General features: G+C 37.6%; 1 protein-coding gene across 5 annotated transcripts in view; it reads right to left on the bottom strand.

Moving 5' to 3' along the window:
- CLEC16A (C-type lectin domain containing 16A) overlaps positions 1–27,050 on the bottom strand; it is a 62,892-nt gene that overhangs the window by 21,482 nt on the left and 14,360 nt on the right. For all 5 annotated transcript variants that reach the window (XM_042827708.1, XM_042827709.1, XM_042827712.1 and 2 more), the window contains exons 10-21: positions 25,690–25,918; positions 24,284–24,413; positions 23,249–23,349; positions 22,899–23,021; positions 21,424–21,533; positions 20,928–20,972; positions 19,364–19,414; positions 16,866–16,994; positions 13,149–13,269; positions 7,765–7,916; positions 6,927–7,131; positions 5,575–5,742 (exon numbers count right to left, since the gene is read on the bottom strand). In XM_042827708.1, the coding sequence (XP_042683642.1) occupies positions 5,575–5,742; positions 6,927–7,131; positions 7,765–7,916; positions 13,149–13,269; positions 16,866–16,994; positions 19,364–19,414; positions 20,928–20,972; positions 21,424–21,533; positions 22,899–23,021; positions 23,249–23,349; positions 24,284–24,413; positions 25,690–25,918 (1,564 nt within the window). The remainder of the gene's footprint in view (positions 1–5,574; positions 5,743–6,926; positions 7,132–7,764; positions 7,917–13,148; positions 13,270–16,865; positions 16,995–19,363; positions 19,415–20,927; positions 20,973–21,423; positions 21,534–22,898; positions 23,022–23,248; positions 23,350–24,283; positions 24,414–25,689; positions 25,919–27,050) is intronic.

The following is a 27,050-nucleotide window of genomic DNA, read 5'->3' as shown; positions in this document are numbered from 1 at the left end:
CATAGGCTGACCAGAACTCAGAATGGATTAACATCCAAAAAACTCAGCTGCCTCAATGCCTGGCCCTAGTTCTTGCAGTGGCCCATTCCACTGTCTGTTCTGCTTGCCACAAGATTACCAAGCTTCTTTCTGAAAGACCATACTGAGACTCAGTGGTTTTTCAAAGTGCCTTTTATGGGAAACAACTGAACAATCCAGCAGACACAGGTACAGCTAAATAGTATGCTTTCTTCAGCAGTCCATCCATCTTCAGAATTTTCCATCTCTTTTCTCTCCTGTCCTCATATAACACTCCTAGTTGAATCTGCTCAACCACCTATGGTTCAGTTGTTTTGGTAAATGGATCACCATGAAGACTACAGCAAGAAAAGACCTTTCTTTAAAGACAGCACTGAAATTTAACCCACAACCACTTGTGCTAAAGGAACCGGTGGGTCGGTGGACAACAGTTGAATGAGTGGCTGCTGTGAAAGGCAGCTGAGCAGAAAACTGAAATTTAAATCTATTCTCCTGCTGAAGATGGGGAATCCCAAAACAACACATTTAGCACGCCCTTGGGCATGCACTGCATAAATATTCATTTTTCATTACTGCAAGCACAATGAAGTTTTGAAGTTTTTAATTTTAGTCCTACACCTATGTCACTGCAAAACAGCAGTTCAGCATGTTTTATCAGTTTGAAGGTGAGAGAAAGATGCTAAACCCAGAGCAGCCTGATTCTGGGGATCAGCTTAAGACAAGTACAGCAAGATACTTTTTCTGCATTTTCAGAGAAAGTTTTCCCCGATTTCACTTGCAGATGACTGAACTCAACCCTTACAAAGGCCATTCTCAAGCTCCACGTGACCACCTACAAATTGGCAGGATTTTCTGACCTCCATACAACTATTTAGAGTTCTTTGTTAAGAGCCTAATAACCCAATGAACTTTTAATACTAAATCAAACTATATAATAAACTATACAATCAATATATCCAGGAGAGGCTGCAAAGAGATCCTTGTTTGTTGCAATTGTTTTTAGTAATGCAGAAAATTATTTTAGGCAAGTACACCAATGTCCATGTTGGTGATTTTTGAAGGAAAAAAAAAACCACACGTGCTTGTGAAAGCAGCTAATTCTGCTTGGTTTTCAAAAGAAAAATTCTTCTTGCCAAGTTTTGTGAATGTCAAATGCACGGTGAACTTTCTATTTTCCAAGTTACATAATTCACTTCCTAAAAGCTGTAATTGGGAGGGCAGACCAGAAACAAAGCAATAGTTTCTGGAAGGTACAATGTAACAGCTTCCTGCATAAAGTTAAATGGAACAAGCAAGGCGATGCTTCACCAAGTGCAGAAGAACAAAATTAACAATCTGAGAAACACTTAACAGTTGCACAAACAGAAGTTATTATACCTAAATGCATTGATCCCAAGGCATTCATCACAGCTTTAGATGCAGAGTTTGTGCTAGCAGAAATGTTGCATAATGCTAGGGAACAGAATGGGGAAAAAAAGCAACAATGCAACAACTGCCTGCAGTTATTTCTGAAAATCTGTTCAGACTGGATAGATTTTCCAACAATATCATTATCCTTGTCATCCTGTTCCTGTTCAATCGTTTCCCATAAAAAGCACTTTGAAAAACTACTGAGTTTCACTGTGGTCTTTCAGGAAGAAGCTTAATAATAAACTTGTGGCAACTAAAATGAGAAGCAAAACAAGTTAGTTCAACAGATTTTGGTATTTTAGTATTATTTTGGGAACGTTGCTTTGTTTCTTCAAATCATTTTAGGGGAGTTTTGCTGATAATTTCCGCATAACAGGCAGATTTGCAGCACCCCTTACTCAGAAGTCTTCCTTCCCTATAACATCATGCTCAATGGGAAAAACGAAAAATAAACCGTAAGTTTGGGCTTTATAATAGTTAATGTTCATGACTTCTTTAACCCTCAAGGTAAGTGGACACTGCCATTTCGGAGAACACAAGTTTTATTACACTTTTCAGTACAAAATATATATATATATATATATATATGCCACATAAAAGGACATACCTTGTCCTTATTTGTATGCTTATTAAAATAACTAAAATCAGTTATAAAAATGTGAACATAATATATACAAAATCTATTTTTAAAGCTATCACCAAAGAGTAGTTTCTGCAATCACAAAAACACAGTAGTTTTCTACCTTGTGTTCTTTATCATCCTTCTAAAAAGCAGCTTCCCTCACATGAAATACCCAGCAGGATATCATGTTAGACTTCCCTACAAATCAGCACTTTGAACTGCAGGGAACTTCCAGGCTTCAGTTTGCTTTACGTGAATGTAAGCATGAGAGTAATTCCACCTCAGCTGGCACACACCACTACAATGAGGCTTCCAAAAAATTCCATAGTGGGTCATCACATATTTATTCAGGTGAATGTTTTATGCAGTTTAAACATGAAAAGCCCACAATTATATGACACAGTACATCTTAAATAAAGTTGTGCACCAGTCAGTGAGCAAGGGGTGAGGGGTGAATAACCGAAGGGTGAAGCATATGCTCAAATAGTTGTGCCAACACCCTGGGAAGGCATTTAGGACATTTTGACCACGGCTGCTTAAATTTGTCCAACTTTTTTTGTTTTTCCAAGCTACATTTTTTTCTTGCAACTCTTTGCACTGAAATATTAAGTTCCACAAAGAGCATTTCATGACAGTGGCAAAAAAACCCTCCTTCCTTTGTTTATTATATGGAAGGAAAGCACTGGTGTCTAATAAGAGTACCTCAGCACAGGACAACAGAAAGAAAATACAGTAAAAACAAACACACACAAAAGAAAGATGAAATACATCAAGTCACAACAAAATACTGAGTGTGGCAATGGCAAAACATTCACACCACGCAATACAACTGCAGATAAAGGTATATAAGTGTGCTAGAGTAAGGTTATTTAGCTGGGAGAGGAAGGTAAGTCTTTCATTCAAGTCTTTCATTCATCATTCAAAATACTGTAAATGAGCACAACTGAACAAGAACAAATATTCTAACCAGGAAAGTCATTCAGGAAAAACCTGCAGAGAAAACACAAAGAGAATTAATCGTAACTCCAGGAAACAGAATGGTGCTCAAAAGCTTCTGGAGGTGCCTTTGTCACTCCTTCACAGCTCTCAAGTTATGACAAAGATTAGTTACAAACATAATTGCTTCCTTTCCAATAGTCATGTTTTCAATTCAACAGAACACACTGTTTATGACTAAGGTATTACTGAGAAGAGGCCCCATCCCATTTCAGGGCCAGCAGTTCTCTTTAGTATCTTTATAAAAGATCTAGATGCAGGACTTGAATGCATCTCAAAGAAGCCTGTGGCCACTACTAATTCAGTATGGGCCATTAACTCCCTCATTGTCTCTTCCTGACAAATTGGACAGCTGGAAAACCACCAACCTCATGAAGCTTAACAAAACCAAACGTCAATTCTAAACCCAGTATGGAAAAATCCTGGCTACACGTACAGACTGGGGGACAGGAAGTTGGAGGAGCAGCCCCACAGAAAGCTATTTGGGAGTTCTGGTAAGTTGGAACTGAGTCAGCAATGTGCCCTGGCAACCAGAAGGTGCAGCCATACCCTGGGGCGCCCCAGGCCCTGCACTGCCAGCTGGGCAAGGGAAGGGCTTGTTCTGCTCTGCTCTGCACTGGTACTGCCTCACCTTGAGCACTGGGTGCAGGTTTGGTTGCCATAACATGCAGAGGGCACTCATCACAGCTACACATACACTGCTCTACAAGAAGGCTGATTCTGAAGCAGTAATGCTGGCACCTTTCCCACCACACATTTTGCATGGAAGCATCATGTCCAATAAGGAAATACATTCCTGTCACACAACATCCCTATGTCTTGAAAAATCTGAACAACAACTGGAAAACTTTCATGATTTCTCTCCTCCGCGCTCAGGATTCAGGTAAGCTGAGCCCTGAGTAAGTCGTAAGGCAACAGAACACCTGCTTTCTAGGTAGAGCATTTTCTTTTCTTTTTTTTTTTTTTTTTTTAAATCTGTGAATCTTGCTTCAACAGGAATGCTGTAGCTAGTTGAGACTTTTTTTCCCCAGTTCTAACGCAGATGAAGCAGTGCAGATGAAGTATGCCAGCTGCTTCCACAAACCAGTGAGAAAATAACTTATAGACAGCCTTACGCACAACTGAGAGACGTGTTGCATAAGTACAGAGTACAGAGAACATGATGATTTAAACTATTTGCAAAGGATGACAATGCAATCAGATGCTTCCAGTGTATTAAAAGAAAGTGCCATGGACATGTAACTTTTTCCCATCAGCCTCATCCTGGAATTGTATGTTCAGAAATACAACACAGAAAACTTTTCATTGTTTGTACAAACTACAGTTTAGCCTCTGCAGTTCAATTCAGTTATTAGAAAAAGTAACTTTAGTGTCTTCCTGAATTCCCAATATCTAAATGAAGTTGAATACCTTGGAAATGTGTCAGTTATCTGCTTTGTTTATATTCACTAACTGCTCTATCAGCTATTGTTAATGGTCTGGATCTGATACATGTACTTTAAAACCTCAAAGTTCAAGGTTTCAAACAGCTGAATGAAACAGGAAGAACCACTGAATATATATGCAATAGATCTGTATTTATTAATTACTTTTATTCAAGTCACAATTTGGATACTTACCTGGAACTAAAAGTTGATTACAAGTGTTACAGACAATCTTCCTCCGTCTACACGCCCCCTGTAACACCTAAACCCAACTCCACAGATCTCAATATTTATGTGCCTTTGGATATCAACATTTGTGGAAGTGCCTTTCATAATTTCTGTGGAATCACCTTTTTTCTTTCAAAATACAGAGAGTGTCTCTATATTTTTGGTAAATATTTAATACAACAGCTGCAGAAAGTATTGTATTTATCAACCATTATTATAGAATCTTGCTTTAAGGACTCAGGAAACTTTCAGCTAAGGGAGATTCTCTGTCAGAGAATTCAAAGGTTGGATAACACTTATCCTTTCAACAGTAAAACACATCCATCCTTGCACTCTGAACTCAAGAATTCAACTATAGCTAAATTGCTACTTCAGAAGTAAGACACAGTCAAGACTAAAACCAAAATTTTTAATACTGGACTTCAAAAAATTACATGAATTCTAAGAGAAAAAATGAAAGCACATGATAAGGCTATACCACACAACCATGAGTCACAAACTCACATTTGCATCTGTAAGGCAGAACATAAGTATCAGAATAAGCAGCCCAACTTACCACACCTTTCACAGATAAGCACTATTTAATGGGTAGCTGTCAGAGCATTTCTCTATGCTCACATTGCTAATACTAAGAATTTTTAAAAAATAAGCAGTGATACTGTAAAAAGAAAGAAACTACACCCAATCTCATTCAAAAGTCATTTGTCAAGCCTTTATGAATCATGAAAACAAGCTGTTTTCATTTTTTTTTATATACACAGTTTTCAGTAAGTATGAAACTTCAAAAGGAATCTAGTTAGAATTTTCAAAGTGCATTTCTTGTTTTGCCTACTTGAAGCATAGCAAAAATTGCTTGATAATTAACACTAATGTTACCTGGAACTTTGTCAACAGATGCAAAAACAGAACGTTGCACTGTAGGATCGCTGCTACCACGTCGTGCATGATCATAAAATCTAAATGGAAGGTGCTGGGATGCAGCTGCAGAGCTGTGTCCAAAACCCATAACTTCATTTGAAGGCTGAACAGGAAGATCCAGGAGAGCTATGATTAATGACAATTGATAACTGTTGTTACTTATAGAGAGGGATGAGTAACGAAAATAAAATGATATTTGCTTCCTCAGAATCTTAAGACTACATCACACTGTTCAACATAGCTTGCTTGCATTTATTTCTTAATTGCAGTTGCAAATGCACTGAAAAAGGAGAAAAGATTTCTGACAATGTTTTTTTCATTGCTTTCATACCACACTTACACTAAGGAAGCCTCAGAATACAACAGAGTAGAAACAAGGATTACAGTAAGCTCCTAGTATGGCTTCTGTAATGCAAGGAGTTATTTAATAATAACTTAAGGTTTTTTCCTGTACAGATGAAGTCATCCATAGTTACAAGTGAGCACTGCAGAAAGCCATTTAAAGAGTCAATCTGCTTTAAACTGACCAAAAATAACCCTGCATGGCATTTCAACTTAGAATTTTAGATATCAAAATGGACTTGTATTAATTTCAAAACTTGCCTTACAATTTTTATAATGCAAGATGTAAGGTTTTGGTGTACTGGTTTCATAAAATCAGAGCATAAAACTCTTTTTAGTTAGCAAACACTGAAATAATTTTAAGCCATCTATAATCAGAATAATTATCTGGTCAGCTCATTATCCTTAACAGCAGCTGTGTTTTTGTTTTCCCAACACCAATTCATTATAGATCTTGGAAAATTCAAGTAACTCTGGTAGCTGGCATCCTTTTTCATTTTCCCACCTATTTCCCACTCTGTATTTTGGAGTTTCTGTTTCCACATCATTTCATTCAGCTGATTTAAGCTTCAGTTTATGCTTCACTCATTTAATACTCAAGCAATACTTTAATCACTCTTTGCTGTTTATTCAAATTATCTCTTTATCTCTTCTCAATCATTTCCTCCAATCACCAACATCTAGCTGCTGACATTCTATTTAACATTTTGAAATGCTTATCATCAAAGCATGCACCACATCCAAGCATTTAGTGTATCATTAACGCCATCACACGCAATTCCTTCTTTTTCATCTTTTCTTTCATTAGATATCAAAACACATTTTACTCCAATAAAATCTACTGCTTGGAAGCTAGATGCTGGTTTACAGTTTTCGGTGCCCGCATTAGAGCTTTCTATCCTTACATCACAGTCATTTTCTATGACATAAGTCTTGCTCCTCAAAGTCACTTTGAAATAACTGCTTACCTGCTATTCTCTGCATTTTCATACGCCGTGCTTGGATACGGCCTTTTGCAAGACGCTGCTTTGCAATAATGCAGCGAATGTGATCAGAAAAAACAAACGTGGCTTGCAGGATAGGGAAGGGCTTAGAATGAGGACTTGAGGCAGGTTTATGAATTATAATGTTCAGAGCTCTACTATCATCTTCTACTCCTGTCACCTGCATATCCTAAAAAGAAAGAGAGGGCAATTAGCTAATTAAAAAAATTAGCATTTTATAACAGTTCCAGGGTTAAGAAGAAGGGCTATGCAGGTTGGCAGTCCTGGATTCAGTTCTGAAGAAGTTTGTGCTCCTACATATCAAGTCGGTTTAAAATGCAATTAAATTACCTGGCCATTAGAGAATTTGCAGGAAATACAAACATTAATATTGACTACAGTAAGGGACATAAGTAACAAACATTTAAAGTTTTTGAAATCAATTGCAGAAGCACAACTAACTCTGAAGTTGCAATCTGTCACCACCCCTACTCACTTATGAGGGTCAGAATTCTGGGAGGGTTCATTCGTTGTGTCATTTAGGGAAAGCACCTGGCACTCAATCTTGTTCTCTATGCTTTTAGTGTTCAAACTGACATACCCCACATTATATTGGAGAAGTTATCATATTTTTAAGCGTGTCTCCAGTTATCTACAGAAATAACTTTAGAAAAACAGTTTAAAGGGAGGAATTGAAAATGACTGCTAACAAAAGGAACAGATCAGCAGGGTACACCATTTAAACATATAATTGGTATTTAGCTGTATAAGCTGAGATTTTCAGCTGAGAAAATGTAGAATTATCCAGATTAAAACTTCTTACCTGTAAAAGGCCTGCAAACTTAACTACTCCCCAACCAAGTCTGGCAACATCTGGCTCAACCAGACTCATCTGGTAAATATCCACAGCCAGGAATCTTTGAACTTGACCTCCATCCTTTGTTATGACTGTACAAGCAATCAGATCACTGTTATCTGAAAGAAAGCAAAAAGTTATACAGCTACTGAACTGCAGGATTCTTGGTTTTGTTTCATGTAACACAACGTTAACACAAAATCACTGGATGGTTGAGATTAGAAGGACCTCTGGAGGTCATCTGGACTAACCCTGCTGCTCAACCCAGAGCAGGCTGCATGGGACCACGTCCGGATGGTTCTCTTGACTTCATAATACATATAAGTGTTTGGAGCTGCTTATAAGTTATATATTACAATACACTTTTTTTTTTTTTTTTTTTTTTTAAATCATCTTCATCCCCTTTCCCTATAAAAGGTCATTTTACTTCAGAAGTGAACTGCACCACTGCTGATTTCATTCACTAAATGGAAATCTCAAGTCTTGTTGAGAAACCACAGAGTCCAGTGCTGCTGAATGCAGTCACACCTACGCTTCCTTCTAAACTTTGGCCTCAGCCCAATGCAATTCACACTTCTAGAAGACTGAAACCTGGCTCTTCTGACTGCTCGAAGACTTCCAGCTTCAAGATTATATGGACTGTCATTGCAAATTGTACCTTTTTGCTGTTATTTATTAAATCAGGTTACATCTTTTCCCACCCACATTATTCGGTATGAATGTATAACCAAAACTTCTTTTAGCCATCACACTAAAATCTTCAAACTACAGATCTCAAAAAACAAAGTACCTCCCTTCCCTGATCCTTTCCAAACCTCATGGTATGTATTCCAGTTCCAACCTAACATTCTTCAGTGACCAAATCACATTCTTTTCACATTCTTTACACCAGATGCAGTCTTACAAGAGCCCCATAAACATAGGCTGACACTTCCTAGCTGACCTTTGCTAATCTGGGTAAGCTTTTTCTTCATTTCATCGAATTTATACTTTCATTCATATTATCCATTACACTTCAGATTTTTTTCCCCTCTTCTCTCTCACCTCTAACTACGACAATTTACAGAAAGTAAAAGATTTTGTATCTTTTATATAGCCTGCCCATACCTGGATGGGCTCAGCAGCCAAGGTGCTGTATTTTAACTATTCCCTGCAATAATATATACACTCACACACATACACACTATTAGAATAGAGACCAATGACCACTTGACTCGAAAGCAATGAGTTCCACACCTTGCTTTTATGGCAGCCACAGGCTTTCATTCCACCCTTACCACTTCTTTAGAGCTGCCAAGGCAGTGCTGCATGGAGCAGTTTGGACTTGGTCACTCAGCCTTTCCTAAAATGAGGGCTTAATGCTACAGGCATCAATTTACTGTTCGGATGTACAAGACCACTTTTCTTCTATTCCACATACACTGTTCTTAAGAATAGTATGTGTATTTTAGTGTCAGATACACTGAAGTCATTTTGATAAATAGTATTATTTGCAGCAAGATAAGCAGCTTTCAGAAAGGCTGTCTTCTTTTTCAGATTATTTATATCTAGTGAGCTTCCTGACACGTAGAATTCAGCATTTCTTATGGCAGTATCTCCACACTTGCTCTTGCACTTGAAAGCTAGTTATTGTACCAATCATCTGAATAAAACATACATTAAATGGATCAAAAGCACTCACATTTTTTGATCCAAAGATGTATTTGTATGTCAACACATTTCATATATACATATCAAGGAAGCAATAGTAGAAACAGAGCTCTCGCATGCTCCTTCAGAAATTACTTTGTAATACCTGTGTTATTCCATTCTTTCATTTATGACTAGAAAGCTTGGAGTTACCATCAACATTCCTAAATTATAGGAAAATGGGATAATGGAAAGTCATTTACGTTGACCCAGCCTACGAATTTAAACAAAAGCAAAAAAACCCACAATTCACTGTTTTGAAACATATAAAACATCAGAGAATGAAAAAGAAAAAGCCAAGTAGGGTGTAATACAGCCAGCACTTAAGTTCTCTGAAGCAGACTTGCAGTGATTGTGGATCCCACAGTTTTTCCACAACAAAGTGACAAACATGACCTCAGAATGTACACAACCAGGTAGGAACCCTGCTTTATTCTCATTCATTACTGTGAAACTGTGTTAGTTTGAGTACACACAATTTTAAAGCAGGCTGAAAGAAACCTGAAAGACAACCACAGCAATCCATTAGAATTAAATACTTTTTTTCTAGCTAAACACTTAACAATTCCATGTAATTAGAAGAGTACTTGGGGAAAATTTTAATTCATACACAAATGGTAAAAGAGAACGGAGCCAAGAAAACAAAGGGAGTCATGTTGATAACACGTAAAAGCCAAGGGAACTTGGTGACCTCGAACCCCCTGGTGCTCTGTCACTAACCAGAAATGTAGACTGTTTTCAGAGGAACAGCAAATACCTTTCTTTAGAAAATAGAATTTCACATGAAAAAAGGATTGGGGTGGGGAAGTTTCAGACAGACTGCAGGTGACAGACACATCCTTTCAGAAGCCAAATGCGTTTGCTGTAAATGCTATGGACGTGCCTTATTCTTTGGAACTGAAGAGTTAGCATGACAAAACCAAAACTGGTATCAGATTATTTAAGCTTTAATGAGCAAGGAATTTAACATAAGGTTTTGCTTTGAAACTAAGGTCAGCTGCATAGAAGAGCTTAGAAGATTCTGTACTTTTATTAAGCTATAATAACGACACAAAGCAAGCCCTTCTAGAAGTTATTTTGTTATATTTTTGCGAAGAAAGTCTAATGAATAATTCTTTGTGAAATGAAGAATGCATCAAGCTTTTAGGAGCACCCTCGTGACACTGAAGTTATTGTACTGACCTACTGCACACCCAGCTCTTATGGGCTACATCAGCTGATACCTGCACTGTCATCTGGCTACAGTTTTCCCAAAACAGGAACTTCACTTACATGGTAACTAACAGGAAACACATAGTTTTAATTCTGGAACAGTCTGTAGTACAAAGACGTGCTTACTATATGGTTTATCTTATGCAGTGTTTGAGTTCTTATATCTAGTACCTTCTCTGAAACTGTTTAATCAACAAGCACAAAGGGTTATCAGTGTTAAGAAGCCCTGAAGCCCATTAAGGCTTTCAGCATTTACAAATGTTTCAGAACAGGACTCTGGAATACTCTGAACCCAAGCCTTCTCAGTTTGAGACATTTTATTGCCTCTTTCATTTTTTAATCCAACGAGTCCATCAATTTGTTTATTACTATCAATGGATAGTAATTCCAGCCACATTTTCAAGAACTGAAGTAACTTGAAGTGGAATTTAGGGTTGCTGAATGTTGTGGCAGAAAAGAGCTTATCGACACATGAGCCATAACACCACACAGAACAGTAAAGTTGTCAAATATACGGTTTTGTCCAGTATTAATACTGCTTTAGTGCAACAGTAAAGAGACTAAAGAACACAGGTGAAAAGATATGGAAATAGTGCCTAAGCTGCCTGACCACAGAAATGCAATAGCTACTAAGATAAAGAAATCAAAAGATTGATTTTTCAGAGCAACTTCTCATTTCAGATCTGAAAAGAAAATAAAGGCAAAGCATTACTGTCAAAGCTTATTAAATATCAGAAAAGAACATTCATAATTCATTAGGCAACTAATGAACTATGAGAACCTTTTGGTTTTACACTAGTCAAAACACACCTCATTTACACTCCTATTTCCACTTTAAGGCTGAAGGACCATATGCTACAGTTATAAAAAATGACTGAAACAGGAAGTGAGATTAAATACATTTCCAGTGATCTGATCTGAGAACATAGCATCATTTCTGAGATTATGAACAGAAGTGCTGCAAAATGAGGCTTACAACCAGTCTGGATGCTACACCTCCAAGATTCTGGATTTACAAACACAGCTCTCTGGGTTTCATCCAAGGAAATTACAAGTTTTTGGGAAACTGCCTCGGAAGGAGAGTTCAAAGACTTCAGCTGTTTGCAGCAAAGAAAACGTACACTAAGTGAAAATACTGCATGAACACAACCAACCATTTTCCTGGCAAGATGTTACCCAGAGTTTTCAAGAGCATAACAGCTACTTTTAAGAGATGGTCTAAATAAATCTGGCTTCCTTCATAGCATAAAATAAAGTGATTTCATGATTCACTCAGCACAACTCCACAAATCCTCTACAGAGACTGGACGAATCCTACAGAAGATATTTAGCATGCTGGATGTATTTAGCTGGCAGTCCAACAAGAGCTTGAGCTCCAGCAGGCAGGCTGGAGACAGCTAACGCACAGCCTCCCTGCCAGACAAAAAAAACCAAAAACATTTTCAAAGAGCACACAGCCTTTTTGGTAAGATATGCCATTTCCCTAATTACTGTGCCAGACCCATTGCAGTGAACCTTGGAGTTAAAAGTTCTGCAATTGAACCAAATGGTTTTATGGATGAGTACATCAACCTTGACAGAGCTACAGCACTCTCCCAGGGAATTCTAGAAGCAATTTGAAACTTTAAGTCCCTCTACTGATCTGCACATAATCTCTACCCAATTTATTTATACAATCTGTTTTGACTCAAAATTGTCTCCAGACCAGTAGAATGCATGTCTCAGGTAGGGCAATGGAAGCAATTTTTCTTCTTGATTTCAAATGCATGTGTATGCATATGCAAGTGAGTTTATATATACATGTATATAAATAGCATCTCTTATTCTGCAAAAACTGCTTCCAGTTAATTTAAGAACACATTTTTTTTCAGTAGAAGCTGATTCATTATTTCACTCTATCCTCTGCAAAAGAGTCAATGTTACAACAAACTCACCTGAAACAGGAAACTGAGTTAATTCTATACTAGTAATCCATCAGCAATTCAACACTAATGTACCTTTGGACAACTTTTTTTTTTAACCTAACAGCTGAAAAGTGTTATAAGCAGTATAACGTACTGTTCTTTTTTTTTGCAGATAAGTTTTTTTGGGGAATTCGTGTTCCTTTCAAAATAAGCAGTCATGGAAGTTTCAAAACTAGAACTAAAACCTTCAGATAGGAAAAAGACTTCAAGGTTTGTGTAAGGGTAAAGTCTGAGTCAAAAGCTGACATTTAAAAAGCAAGAATTTGTACCATTTGAACATTATTTTCTTAAGGACAGATTAAAAAAAAATGCTTCTGACAACATGGTTTGCTGTAATGGCAGCAAATTACACAAGCACTTTATACATTGCTCTACCATTTTGTTACTAAGCACGTGAACAAATTCCCATCTATTGTGACAAAGCTGGGTATACTATAAAAAGAAAGACCAAAAGGAATCAATTCGGGAAACGGAGAGACTACTTACTCAAGTCGAGAACATCATCTGTCTTTATCAGATCTTCCTCCCTTGTCAGTGGTAACTGAGTCTCTGGCTCGCCTTGCAAGTGCAACGACAACGAACGAAGCATAAAGAAAACTCTGATTGCCTTGAGAAATTAAAAAGACAATTAAAATATTGCTGCACTCAGAGTCTTACAAACATAGACACTTTCACAACCCCTGAGTTTGCTGCCATGCAGTATGTTTACTTTTCAAATTAACAAAACTTAGTGTGATTTAAAAGTCAACTTAAAACGCGTATAGAAGAAGTCAATGCATGTTTTTTGTTTTTAGAAGCAACAAAGCTTTTACTCACTGGCACAGGCCAGGGACAGTGACAGGCAAATCATCACGAGTGCAGCGTAAGCAAAGACTAAAAAGTTTTGTCATTTTAAAAAAATCATTTGAAAACTGATTTCATTTACAAAATCTGCTCCAGACAAGCAATCACACTCACATTGTGAATTTAAAACAGCAGAGTAATTACAGTCAGTCAAGTTACAATGTCCAACAAGTTTGAGAGAACACAGTGGGGATTCCCGAGTGTTAATCTGCAGTGCTCACATACACCAACCTCCTGTAAGAGCATTCTCAGAAAACTTTTATATTCCCAGAAGGCTTACATCAGGGCAAAGCACTCAAAGCCACACAAGCCTTCAACATCTACTCTGTGAAATTTATATTCTTGTTTTGATTTATAAATTAATGACACACGGTATGCAAAGACTGGACAAAGCAGCAAAGAACAATCATGATTTTATTAAGACTTTCTGAAAGGCACCTCTTCCACTACAAGAACTGTTCTTTCAGTACAACAAATGCAAATCATTGTTTAATGCTACTGTGGCTTGGTGCTGTTTTTCCTCTTTGCTTTAAAAAAGAACTTCCAACATAGGAATCCCATGGCACACAGTAAAGTGGCTGCTGCTTTACTGTAAAAGCACTGAACTCACAAACTGCTGCAGCGCCTGAGCCTTCCCAGCTAGCAGCAAGCATTACAAAAACCTGCTTAAACTGCTTTGAGGCAGTTTGAGAACTCTTTACTCCTTTGTACTTTTAATGACAACATAGCTGTGGATCCTGTGAGCCAGAAGCAAGCTTGGCCAGCTGTCATACTGGCAGTGCTTTCAGAAACTTCTGGCAGAACAAAATGAAGAGAGGGATCTCATGTATCTGACATATACGATGTGACAACAGATAAATTTGATATGCTGTTGAAATCTAGTAGGGGAAGAACGTGATTATTTTGGAGCAAAAACTAAAAACTGTATCTAGAAAAAAAAAAGTGAGCATTATCCTACGAGTAAGAGCAGAGTCAGTTGATCATAGGAGATAATCTCTCCCATCTGGGGAGATTGCATTCAAGGGTAGTGTGAATTTGCTGAAATTAAATAAGATTAATATAACAGTTTTAATACCAGGTGCTTCAACAACAGTTAATGGTACTGAGATTACTAGTTTCCATATTCAGTCAAAACCAGCATTATTCTTGCATTTTTATTAACCCTAATGTAATAGTCACCAGAGCTTTTTATCTTCCAAAACAATTTAATTCAAAGGGCAGCCATCACTCAGCCTTTCACTTACATCCCCACAACCCTCTTTCCTTCCTACATAGCGTAAATTGTCCTCACATGCATTCCCCATAGATCTACTGCCACTCATCTCCAACATGTAATTGAATAATCTACAAGAGTAGAAAAGAAAATTAGGAATTAGCCTTTGCAAGAATGAAAGAATGCCAGATCAGAAAGCAACTACAATGTTAACCTTACAAGTTACGGCCCAAATCCGCTTACAATATCAATACAAACCAGAAAGCATGAGATCTGACTTTGTAACTACTAACTGCAGTAGATCTCAGGGTGGCAGCAGAACAGTTCCAAGGCCAGTAATTTATTTTTCTTTTCCCCAACTGTCTTGTTTTCAGAATCAGATAGAAACAAACATGAAGAGCTACCTAAGAGCTACCTACCGTAAGCTATTATACATACTAAATTTTGTGCTGATTCTTTCATTTAAATATGCAAACTATATGCAAAGGAATACCAAATACACAGAGAGACATATCAAAATCTCACTATACTCCCATGATATGCATCCTCAGAGGTAGTTCAAAACCTTCTCTCAAAAGTCTCTGCTTACTGTGTCAAGATGCAGAGTTCAGCACATACTGTTCATTAGTTCCCCAAGCAGGCATTAAATGTGTTTGCATTAGTGTAGGTAAGCAATACTGTCTTCTGGACCATAGAAGTCAGAAGCAAGAAATGCAGCTCCTCCTAAAGCTGTTAAAAGGAAAATAACTGCCATTTACAGGGACTTTCTACAGAAAAAAAAAAGAAGTGAAAATATAAAAAGATCTGATTTCCAAGCTAAGAGCTCATGATATGATCAAAGTATGGGACTTCTTCACTTGCTAACAAAACAAAGCTTGACAAATTTTTTGGAATCATGCCACAGGATGCTCAGAATTGAATCAGTATCCATTTAAAACTGTCAGCAAAAAGAACTCTAGTAGGTTAAGCACCAGCAGCTTGTCACAAGATGCTCCAGAAATTCAGCTTACTGGCACTGCAGTTCCGCAGCAGTAGGAGATAAAGCAAAGCTTAACAAGAAGTAGCTGGAATAGGAATTCTGAGAAATTCTGGGAAGGCGTAACAACAAGAAAAGACAATTCTGGGAATTTCTGCTGATAAAAAAAGGCTCTTCCACTGCAGATAATTTACAGGAATATTTATGTTTTGGATTTCCACTAATTTATTACATTAAAAATATGCAGCAGTTTCCATCAGAAAGAATTTCTAGGTACCATTCCTGCTTAATACCTCACAAAAAGTATTCCAAGAAAACATCCCAGCTTTCTAAGAATACTTTCCAAGATAATTTACTGTACTTTATCAAAAAAATTGCACTGGTAACAACAGCTGTGTGGCTTATAAATAGTATTGAAAGAAAGACTATTTGAAAGACAACTGGAAATCTATATTTTTTCCTTCAGCAGCACTTGAATATACTTTTGCATACACTTACACAAATGCTAAACTCCTCATAGAACAGCACTTTCCAAACAGCATTATTGTGCAGTAATGCACTATTAAGATGTAAGCCCTGTAGCGCTGGTGTAAGACACTGCTGGATGCAGGCCAAAACTGACTGTTGCAAGAAAACAGACACTGATGTGGTTATCTGTGTCAGCATCATCTCTACAAATCGTGTCAGTCAAAACATGAACTATTTTGCTATCATCCTCCTCATTCTCAACATCTCAATACTGAATTACTTTGGGCAAGATGAATGTTCTTGAATAGAATTATATGCTTTGCTATGTCAAGAAACACAACCAAAGCCTGGTTTGCTCCATACTAAACTAATATAATTGAAGACTGAGATATCAGATAGCAATGGAATAAATAATAAATTAGTAAAGGTAATAAAGTGTCTTTTTATGTGAATTTCTTTGCTATTGCCTGAAAATGAAAATCCCAACACAAGAACATATTGAAGGGACTACAAGAAATTAGAAAAAAGGCTTCTCCACCTTGGGAGAGGTGAGTATGCTCTACTCAGTTCTGTCATTAAACTTCTATGATGTTACAGACGAAGCTTTCAGTCAAGCAGCTCTCAAGGAAAAACACCTGTCTTTCCAAAATTTTTCAAAGCCTTTGACACACGTCATGAATGAAAGGAAAAAGGCCTTCCTTACCCTTCGTGTTCTTTCCACATCTCCACAAGGCAATCTTTTCACAAAATCAATACCAGTCAGTGGTGTTCCTGTTGGAGGCAACAGAATTGAGGCATCCATCATCAAGTACTCCACATTCATGGGCTTAATCTGTAAAAATATTTTAACATTGATTTGTTATACAGAAAGCTACAGTTTGCATTTTTACTTTCAAATACAATTCATGATCTCAGATGGAGAGGAAGGAGCTGTCACAGAGTTCTGAGAATTTTTGATACCACCCATGTTATTTTAAGCAAGCAATCTCCATTTAAAATTCTAAATTCGTTCATTGTTCCCTAACACACTGCTGAAGTTTCCACACTGAAAAACCACAGCAAAAAACCCTGAAAGATTAGAGTAGAAAAGCCATTTCAAGAGTACTAAAAAGCAAGGTCTGTCATGTCTGATTTCAAGTTTTGACTCAAATTTATAGCTATTTCAATAACACAAAGAAAAAAAAGTTTCCCATAACTTCTCTCCTGAAAAAAGATATTCTCCAGTATCTAACAATGCAATAGCTTGGAGACTACACGCTTCCTTCCATATTTTCATGGTTAAATGATGTTTGAAATGTCTATACTTCTGCAATTTTGGGCAATTTCATCTGATGTCTATTACACACATACAGAAGACGTGAGGTTTTGTTTTTTCTTTTGGCTAGAAAAATACATGGAATCAATAGAAATCCCCTTGCAGAGTTTGTATGATATTTTGTGCAGAAGAAAAGTGCCCTTATGTGGGCATTCTAGAGTGGCCAATAGGACCTGGAAGCATTCCTGCTCACTTTGCCATGATCACACACTGTAACAGCAGCAGACTAAACCAAGATTCAGAAATCTCACAGCACAGACTTGAACTGCTGCCTTCCGTGCATGAAAGCTCAAAAATAGTCTCTATCCAATCGTTCCTATCTCAGAAAATTCATCTTCAGCGTCTAAAGCACTGGATTAACAAACCAAATTAATGTGTAGAAAAATATAGAAATCCAAACATATGATACAAATGAGAACACAGAACTAAAATTTCTGACAAGTAAATAACTATTTGTGATGCAATAGCATAGTCATTTAAACAGTGTTTTTACTCATCAAGGTGCAGAACATGAAGAAAACTCCTCATCGAGAACTTTTTCCTTTGCCATTCGGATAGGATAACTGTACTTCTGTCTCACAGAAGCTCCACAACATATTATTTGCACACTTCAACCAGTAGGACTACATCAGTAGTCCAAGTCCTCCTTCCAAGTTGAAGGAGGGAAGATTTAGGTTGGATGTTAGGGGGAAGTTCTTTACAAGGAGAGTGGTTAGGCCCTGGAACGGGCTGCCCAGGGAGGTTGTGGATGCCCCGTCCTTGGATGTGTTCAAGGCCAGGTTGGACAGGGTCCAGGGCAACCTGATCTGAATGTGTGTGTTTGGTGGCCCTGCTAGGCAGGGGGGTTGGAACTACATGATCCTTGAGGTCCCTTCCAACCCGGGTGATTCTGTGATTCTGTGATCAGTGACACTCAGCACTTAAATTTGCTCTGCAAATTTTCTAACTAGCCAAACAAATACGCTTTAAAGAAAACAAACTTTCAGGGTGTAACTCTGTCTTTTACAGTAAATGATTAAAAAAAAAAAAGCAGTTTCAGAAAATGAGATACTTGTGTAACAGAAAAACCTACATACAAACTAATTTGTAGCATGACAACAGTGCTAACTTCAGTGCCAGTTTTCAAACTAGAAGCACATCAACACTAAAGTAAAGAATAAGATACTGATTAAATACTCCTATTATTTAAGCTAGTAAGCTAGTAAGATACTGCAGGATGCTTCTCATATTAAGAGGTGCTGCAATACACCAACTGTAAATTGTCCTTTTTCAAAAAGACAAAGTGCCTGCTGATGAAATCCCTGTAACATTGCTGCGAGGAAAAGAAAGATCACTTCATGTGACAACTCAATTCTGAAACACTAACCTAAGAATTTAAACAGGTAGTTGCTTTTTAAATGCATTTACAGCTTCAATATTAACTGAGATTCAAGACAAAAGTTTACTAAGAAGTCCACAGCAGTGCTCCACAATTGGTAATGTGCTGCTCTTTGAGGGGACAGAGCTCCCTGTCCTCTGCTGATAAGTGGCTCCAGTTAAACTCGAAACCATGCAGGGCTTCAAACAGACATAGGAAGATTATGACTTTGACTTTTAACTATTCTTTTCTTCAGTTGTTAAACAATCTAATATCTTGGTCCCTAGGATGAAGAAGTTTTTGTATACCTACTTCCAGAAACTGATGGTGCTTTTTATTTAATAAAGAGCTGTGAAGTTTCACACAAATGATTTATGCAAGTGTAGAGAATTCCTCAGAGGAATTAAAACATTCTGTTATTCTACTGCTAGATACAACAGACACATTCAATAGTTTCCAATAACTACTTGTTTCTGTCTTGCATCTGGTTTGGAAGATTTTGGGAGGAACTCATACAGGTGTCACTTACTGTCATACTCCGATATTCATCTTCAAACATATCCAGAAAAATTTCTTCTCCCTTTTATTAAAAAATAAAAACGAAGACATCAAATACGAACACATTATGAATCCACAAACACTGCTAAAGAGACATGCTTGCTCTTGTTTAATTGTGCAGTGGGTGTAGGTGGCAAGGGGTGAGCAGCAGGGGTGACTTCTGGAAGAAACCAAGGCTGGCCACAGCCAGTGCTCCAACAGCCCCACCACAGCCAGGCCCCACAGCAACACTGGCTGTGCCTCTGCAAAACAGATTTCAGGAAGAGCAAAATGCTGTTCAGGATTAAGGGAGATGAAAAAAGGGTGGCGAGGTGGGCAAACAGAGAGAAACAGTCCTGCAACACCAAGGACAGAGGAGGAAAGGAGATGCTCCTGGCGTTGGAGCAGATCCCCAAAGATAGCCCATGGGGACCATGCTGCAGCAGCACAGCAGGTGCCTTAGTCCTGAAAAAAAAACACAGTTTGTGGAGTGTCCATGCTGTGGCCAGTTTTTTTCCTGGCTAAGGGCAGTAGCCCACAGAGAAGATCCCCACTAGAGCAGGGGAAAAGTGTGAGGAAGGAGCAAAAGCAGCAGAATGGAACTGCTACAGATCCACAACAGCCCCAGTGTCCCATCCTTCCTGTGCAGTGGAGGGCAAGAGTCAGAGGAGTTGGGAATGAAGGAATGAAGTTGATCTGGGAATGAACGGAGAGGTGAAGGAAAGGTGTTGTTCTCATTAGTCTTTGTTTCATGCTATCCAATTTAATTAGCAGTAAGTTCAATTTTACCCAAGCTGAATCTGTTTTGCCCACAACAGTAATTATTAAACAATCTCTCTATCTGTATATGAAGCTACATGGTTTTTTTTTTTTTCTCATCTCGTTTTCTCCCAGTCTGTTGAGGAGGGACAGTGCAAGAGCAGCTGGGTGGGTGTCTGGCAGCTGGCCAAGGTCAACACACCACAAATTATGATTTTTTTATTTTTTACTTACTGGAAATTAAAAATAACCCTGCACCTTCTTCCTCAAGAGAATTCCAACACAAATTGGAGGAGAATTTAGACACTTCCATATAAGGGAAAGTAAATTTGTAACTAATGAGTTCATGCTTAGGGCTCATTGTTTGCAACACTAAAAAAAAAAAAAAAAAAAGCAAAAAGCTGTAGAGGTCTCAAAATAAGATTAAATAAAATTTCAGATCATCATTTGGAATGAGATACAAACAAAAAGTAATGCCAAAAAGAGGCATCTTCCTTATTTGTGCCGTTAATAAAATCCAAGAAACTTTCCAATGGTATGGCAGCTCCACAACATACACAGCAGCTGCAACAAAAGCAGGACTACTCGTTTGTCCTCTGATGCAGAGCCAATGGGACTTCTCACATCCTTTTTGTGAAGTCACCAATGGGCTATGTGAAATGTAGGAAGGAGAGAAACCATCTAAAACTCCCTTCTCTACAAGAAACATGTAGTGCTTTCTTGGGGAATTAGACTGGTTTTAATTATTTTAAATCCACGTGTAAAGACTCGTTTCTTACAACCCTCTGCATACATACCTTATAGAAACGGCGAAGGAGATGAACGCCTTCTTCTCTTGCACCCTAGAAATGAGAAAATAACCATTTCAGGGAGTAAAAATACCATTTAATCAGAAGTAACATTTAAAAAAATGCACCCAAACTACCAATATCCCCGTATGTATAGCCTTCAGCTCAGAATCTGATGTAACAGTTCTAGCACTTACAGCTCAGCTGAGTTTGTTTGTTTCAAAAGTACTTCTCTTCACATTGCTGAGATGGTTAACATACACTCTTCAGAGAGAAAAATGAAACTAACTATTCAGAGTTAATCAGCAAGCTAACAGCAGACTTGAGAATGGTATTCAGAATATTGCTTCTTTCACCGTATAGAATCACCAGTGGAAAATATTCTAGAGGCTCAAGTTTCACATTAAGCTTATTACAATAAGAAACAAAGACATTTGTGCTATTATACAGCAAGATGCAATTGCAAGTAATGCTGAAACTAGTAACGTGAAAGAAGAATACTAACCTCAAGGCATGCAAGATGAACGTCTTTTATTATGCTGCCATTTTTAGAAAACACAAGCTGCTTCAGCAACAGACAGCCAAGTTCTAGAGTTGCCAAACGGATTTTTCCATCTATGAAAAGAGAATTTTAATATAAGAAACAGTAGCATCCATCATACACACCCAGCCTGACAAGGGTGGATGTATGGTGTGGTTGGCTGTAAGAAGTGAACTAGAAGAGTTATTGGGAAGAAGCAGAACCACACAACAAGACTGTAATAAAGATGTATTTCATTACAAAAGCCACTGAAACCAAACACCTTAGTTAACTGGAAACACAGACTGAATTATACATCAGGGGAGAATCATAGGTGGCTGGCATGGATAACGTTACAAGATGAAGTGATGCTCTGTACAGAGCATGTGAGTAAAGCACAGGTCTTCCTCACATCCAGAGGATTTAAGCAAAGCCTGGACGCAGAAATCCAGAGAGGTCAAAAGGAAAGAATGTATTGAGAGTTTAAACGTTTATTTTCAGGAGAACTATTGAAAAGTTAGAAACACAAAATTGGAGAAAAATGTGACAAAAAATGTGCAGCCACAAAGGCCACTGAAGGACAGCAACAAGGTGCATCCCATGGAAAAGACCTTCAATGAAGCATGCTGTCCTACTGCAGCCCATGGAGAAACATGTCAGAACAGATATCTGTACTGCAGAACATCAATGACCCTGCAACACAGCAGGAGGATAGGGGCTGAAGAAAGCTGCAGCCACTGGAGAGCCCATATAGCAAACTAGATTTCATTCTGCAGGCAATCAATAACGACAGTGCATCAGTTGCAGGGGAAACTGGCTCCACTCATTTAAAGTTTTAATAGGGGCAGCATAGGTGGGAGGAGCTGTGACTTAAACAAAAATTGTGTTTCCCTGGAATAGTTCATTAAGCCTTCTATCCCTTATTTTACAAAAAGTTGAAGTTAAGAAAAAAAAATGTTTTTTGCATAACAGTTCAGAACTGAAAGCACAATACATAATTAAAAGAAGTCATGGAAAAGTTTACTATTAGCCTCCAGAAGCAAAGGACAGCTATAAACAGATTCATTTCTTGTGTATATTTTTGAAGACCACTTCTCCACTGGCAGCAGTGCTACAATTAAAGGTGCCACAAACCATATTTTCAGGATGAAATTATACATTAAGCTGAAATCACTACCCATCTCATTATTCCTTGTTTGATGTTTGTTTATTCAAAAAAGTGGAGAGAAGGAAAGTTAAGACAACAGATCCCTCTATAGTTCTGAGCATAAAAACAACTATTCAGCAGAAATGCAGTTACTGGTTACTCAACAACTGAGAGAAACCAGTATTTGTCTTTCACAGCCCATATTTACTTACTGTTCAACAGAGAGCATGTTAAACACACACTTTCATCTCATACACAAGAGGTTAAGTAGCTTTTCAGCTTATGAAGAAAACAAATATTATAAATGTGATACCTGGTTGTGCAGCATAATTCATTATTCTGATGAGCCCTTCTGCAAGTACATGATTATATGAATTTCTCTCTTCAGCATGTTGAGCAGGAAGCTGAATTCTCTCCAGCTTCACTGGGTCAATGCCTTTACAGGGAAGAAAATGAAGTAAATTAGAAAACAGGACTATGCCTAAAGGTAAGCATTTAATAGATAGCAATGGTTTTCTTGGAAGAGTGTTATTAGCAATACAAAGAAATTCAACACCAACTCGCAAAGTTATCACAAGCAAAAGGAAGAACAACAGATTAACCACCTTTGGGGATTGTACCAAAAACCACGTTTCATTTATTTTCTCTAAGAAAGTGGCTTACCTTTATTGTGTGACATTGCATACAGAAGACAGAGCACAAAGAGGGCATAGTAATCATCTTCAGCACAGTCCAGTGCATTATAGACCATATCTAGAAAAGGTCTGCGGAAAGGAAAAAACTTTGAATTGGCCAAGAATAAGACAACATTTACAGGAAAATCAATAACTATCCTGCTCTACATATAGAGAGTGAAAGAAGTCTACAGTAATGCACATTTTCAGGCATTAAAGCAAAAGAACTTGTTTGAAAGTACTCAGATTACAGTACTGTCTCATACTACATTCTGACATTAATTCAAACATTTTTACAGGAATGGTTTCGTAATACTTTTCCAAGAACTACCTGTTCATACACTTGCTGGGTTTGTTTGCAGCACATATAATATGTATGCAGAAGCATTGTACAGCTTCAGTGCATATGTACATAATGAAGTTCAAGAAGCTGCAATCACTGTTGCATTAAAAAAGAAAAAAATACCTACCTTAAAAATTCAAGCACTAAGTAGAGTTGAAAAGCATTTACTAGAGCAAGAAAGAAATTTTCACTAACTTTCGCTAACACTTGGCGCAAGGTAGGCTATCCTACAACAAGCTGTCAAGAACTGCACACTCAAATGACTAAAGGAGAGAAAAATGAGAAAGAAAGAAACATTTGAATGGAAAAGTTAAAGTTCAGACTGCAGAAGTGTTTTGGTCTCCTAGGTTTAAGCACTAGCAATGGTTTAGAAAGTTCTGCAATGAAAATTTTTATGTTTGTTTTAACTGCGTTAATATTTTATAACTCAACTTTACCAACTTTTGGTATCACAACTGCTACAAAAGAAAGCACCACCTGAACAAAGAAACTGGATCATATCCCAAACTGATCAGTAAAGAAGCAGTATTCTGCTTTCCTATTGCCTCCCATCTTACTGTCCTACAAGAACACTTGTAAATTTAATCGGAGGCAGATTTGAGACATCCCATAGAAGAGATGAGAAAGTTTAAAGGAAGGCAAACACAGAAGCAACTCAGCAAGACGTTACAGTTCCCATACCTGTTCCAGTTTGTTATCTCACTTCCAGAGGCAGCAGCACTCTTTTCTTCATCCGTTGTATTCTGTTCTGTCACAGCAGAGATGGACAATTCTGAGAGCTTGCATCGCTCCATGATGACCATCTCTATTTCTATAAAACAAAAGTTGGTATTTTTAACAAACAGTTTTTGCAAGCTTTTTCTTTTTCCACTTTGCATTAGAAGCCACTGATGCAACTACAAGAGGTGTAACCACAGCTTCAAAAAATGAATAACTGAATGTAGACAAATTTTTCCTCATGATAGAAAAAATGCTTGCTTACATTCCTGTATGAAAGTTAATCCTATAAGAAATTTACACACACATACACGAAAGAAAACATGCAAATTATTTTGTTCAATAAATAAATAGCAGTAAATCCCTTCTCTAAACCACAGGAATAAAACACACAGAACAAAAAATAAAATCACAAAAACATTGATGAGTGCTAACAGGGAAAATGGAGTTTCCCAGAGGGTGTGAATGGCTTTCTACTGTCAGAGCAAACAAGGTACCCAGTCCCACATGCTGCAGGCTTTTTGGTAGTACTAGCTTTTGCTTACGAGGTTGGACAAAGACTAATAAATGCACCAGTTTACCCAGCAGATCGTGTCATGCTGAAAATTATGGCAATGTACCATCAGCTATTTGATGCCATTTAAGGAAAATAAAAATCCTAGAAAGTCTTATCAAAAAAGGCAACCGTGTTTGGACAGAACTGTCCAAGAACAAAGGTCTTGTTTTTAACTTCTTTTATGCCATTCTCCACGTTTTCTCAGTACATGCCTATTTTCTGATGTACCCATGTCTTCTAGTTACTATTAAAATAAACAGTTGTGATGTGCTATAAAACCACTCATCTTACAGAACCAGTTCTCAAGGCTCTTAAATCCTCTTAAGGCTAGCATTAGATCAAAAGTCCTGAAACTTAGCAATAAAATAATCTCCGTTTAAGACATTTCCTTCAGTTTTTAGCAATTGCATGTTTTCAAAAAAGTAGTATCAATTTTAGCATACTTGAATCACTGAAACATGCACAAAATACTCCTGACCATGTTCCACATTATTTTCTTTACTGAATAAAAAAAGCTGCAAAGGTCTACAATGAGGTCTACTTATAAAGCTCTCCATAATCAAAGGCACAAAAATCAAAGGCACAAAAACAGCAGGTAGATACAAAGGCATTTTTATGGTTTTCAATCAGACTAAAAGTACACCTCCCAATAGAATGATTTAACATGAGAAAAAAAACACAGCCAAAGAGAGTGAAATAAATTACTACTACTGTGCTACCTACCGCAACAAGAGACCAAGCCATGTAATACATCAAAATTAGATGCACACAGTAGCCAAATTGTAAGAGCACTTTTATTTGCTAATGTACACACCTTCATTTTCACTGCTTGTTCTGATGCCTTTTGAACTCGCTTCTGTACTTTTAGTTTTATCTGAGTCATCTTGGGTATCTTCAGATTGTCTCTCCTCCTCGTCTTCTTCACCAACATTCTTATAGTTGGGTCTTTTCTGCACTCTCTTCTTCCCCTTCTGTTTATTAATTTCAAGAGACCTCTCAAGTGTTTCTGTTGGTTTTATGAAACATCTGATACTTGACTTCACCTACAAACATTAAGATTTTACACTGAGCTATAAGCAAGGCATTTTTAACTCTATAAAAGACACTTCAGTTGAAAGTTTTGGAATTAAAAACTTAAATTTCAGACCAGTTTCAAAATACAGGAAAGCAGACCTTGGAGAAACAGTGCCAAACCAGTGAAAGTTGTACCCAAAGTAAAATAACCTAAAGACTTGCCATTAAGGAGGATGCCATTTCAAAAAAAAGAATAAAGCAAATGGTCAGCTTAACGATGCAGGGTTCTTAAAGCCATATTTTGCTTCTTTGAATTTTGCTTAACAGGTAAAGCAGTTAATACAAATAAAATTAAAAGACCATATGCAAATAGGATAAAGGCAGCAAAATCAGAAGTGTCTGTTGATAGCAATGTATTAATAGGAAACACTCAGAGGAAAGCAAGCAGTATTCAGTCAATACCTAATTTTCCTGATAATCACTTCATATATGAAAAAAATAAATGAAGATGACAACCTCTGACTTACAGGGTTTTACAGAAACAAATGATTGCTTCAGGAGAGTCTGTGTCATCCTAACAACAGCAAACAATGCACTCTTACAGAGAGACGAAAAAAACAAGAACCACTTTGACCAGCGAGATTAACAGCTTGGTTTCCCATCCTTTTGCAGACTGTTTCTGAGCTGCAATGCTTTGAGCTCCCTTCACGTTTGCTAGGGCTGCCACTTGGATTATGGGCACAGAGCTCCCAGCCAGAGCTACACAAAAACCACAGAGCCAAACTTCTCTGCTACTGGGAAGTGAAACGTAGACTGGGGGCTTCCCCCAGCACAGGCTGAACCTGAACAAAGCTCTTACAGAAACTTCACTACTTTTTAGATCTTGATATTTCAATCACATTTAGCTGACACTGGCTAAACCATTCAAAACTTGAGGGCAAGCAATAGAAAATATAAGTAAGACTAAATACATATACTGGGATTCCATTCCTTGCCCCATGTGACTCAAGCACTGAAGACGAAGAGTTCAAAGATACCTCAGGAAAAATGTTGGGAAATAAACCCTCACTCCAATTAGTAAAGAATACATTGGAGGGTGGGGGGAAAAAGAAGAAAGAAGGAGACATTAGGAATGACTGCATGAGGATGAAGCCACGCACA

This window comes from Centrocercus urophasianus, unplaced genomic scaffold, assembly GCF_019232065.1.
Source record: "Centrocercus urophasianus isolate 14NV4802_14NV808 unplaced genomic scaffold, USGS_Curo_1.0 seq_29, whole genome shotgun sequence".
NCBI lineage: Eukaryota > Metazoa > Chordata > Aves > Galliformes > Phasianidae > Centrocercus > Centrocercus urophasianus.
This window is presented reverse-complemented; position numbering and strand designations above follow the sequence as displayed.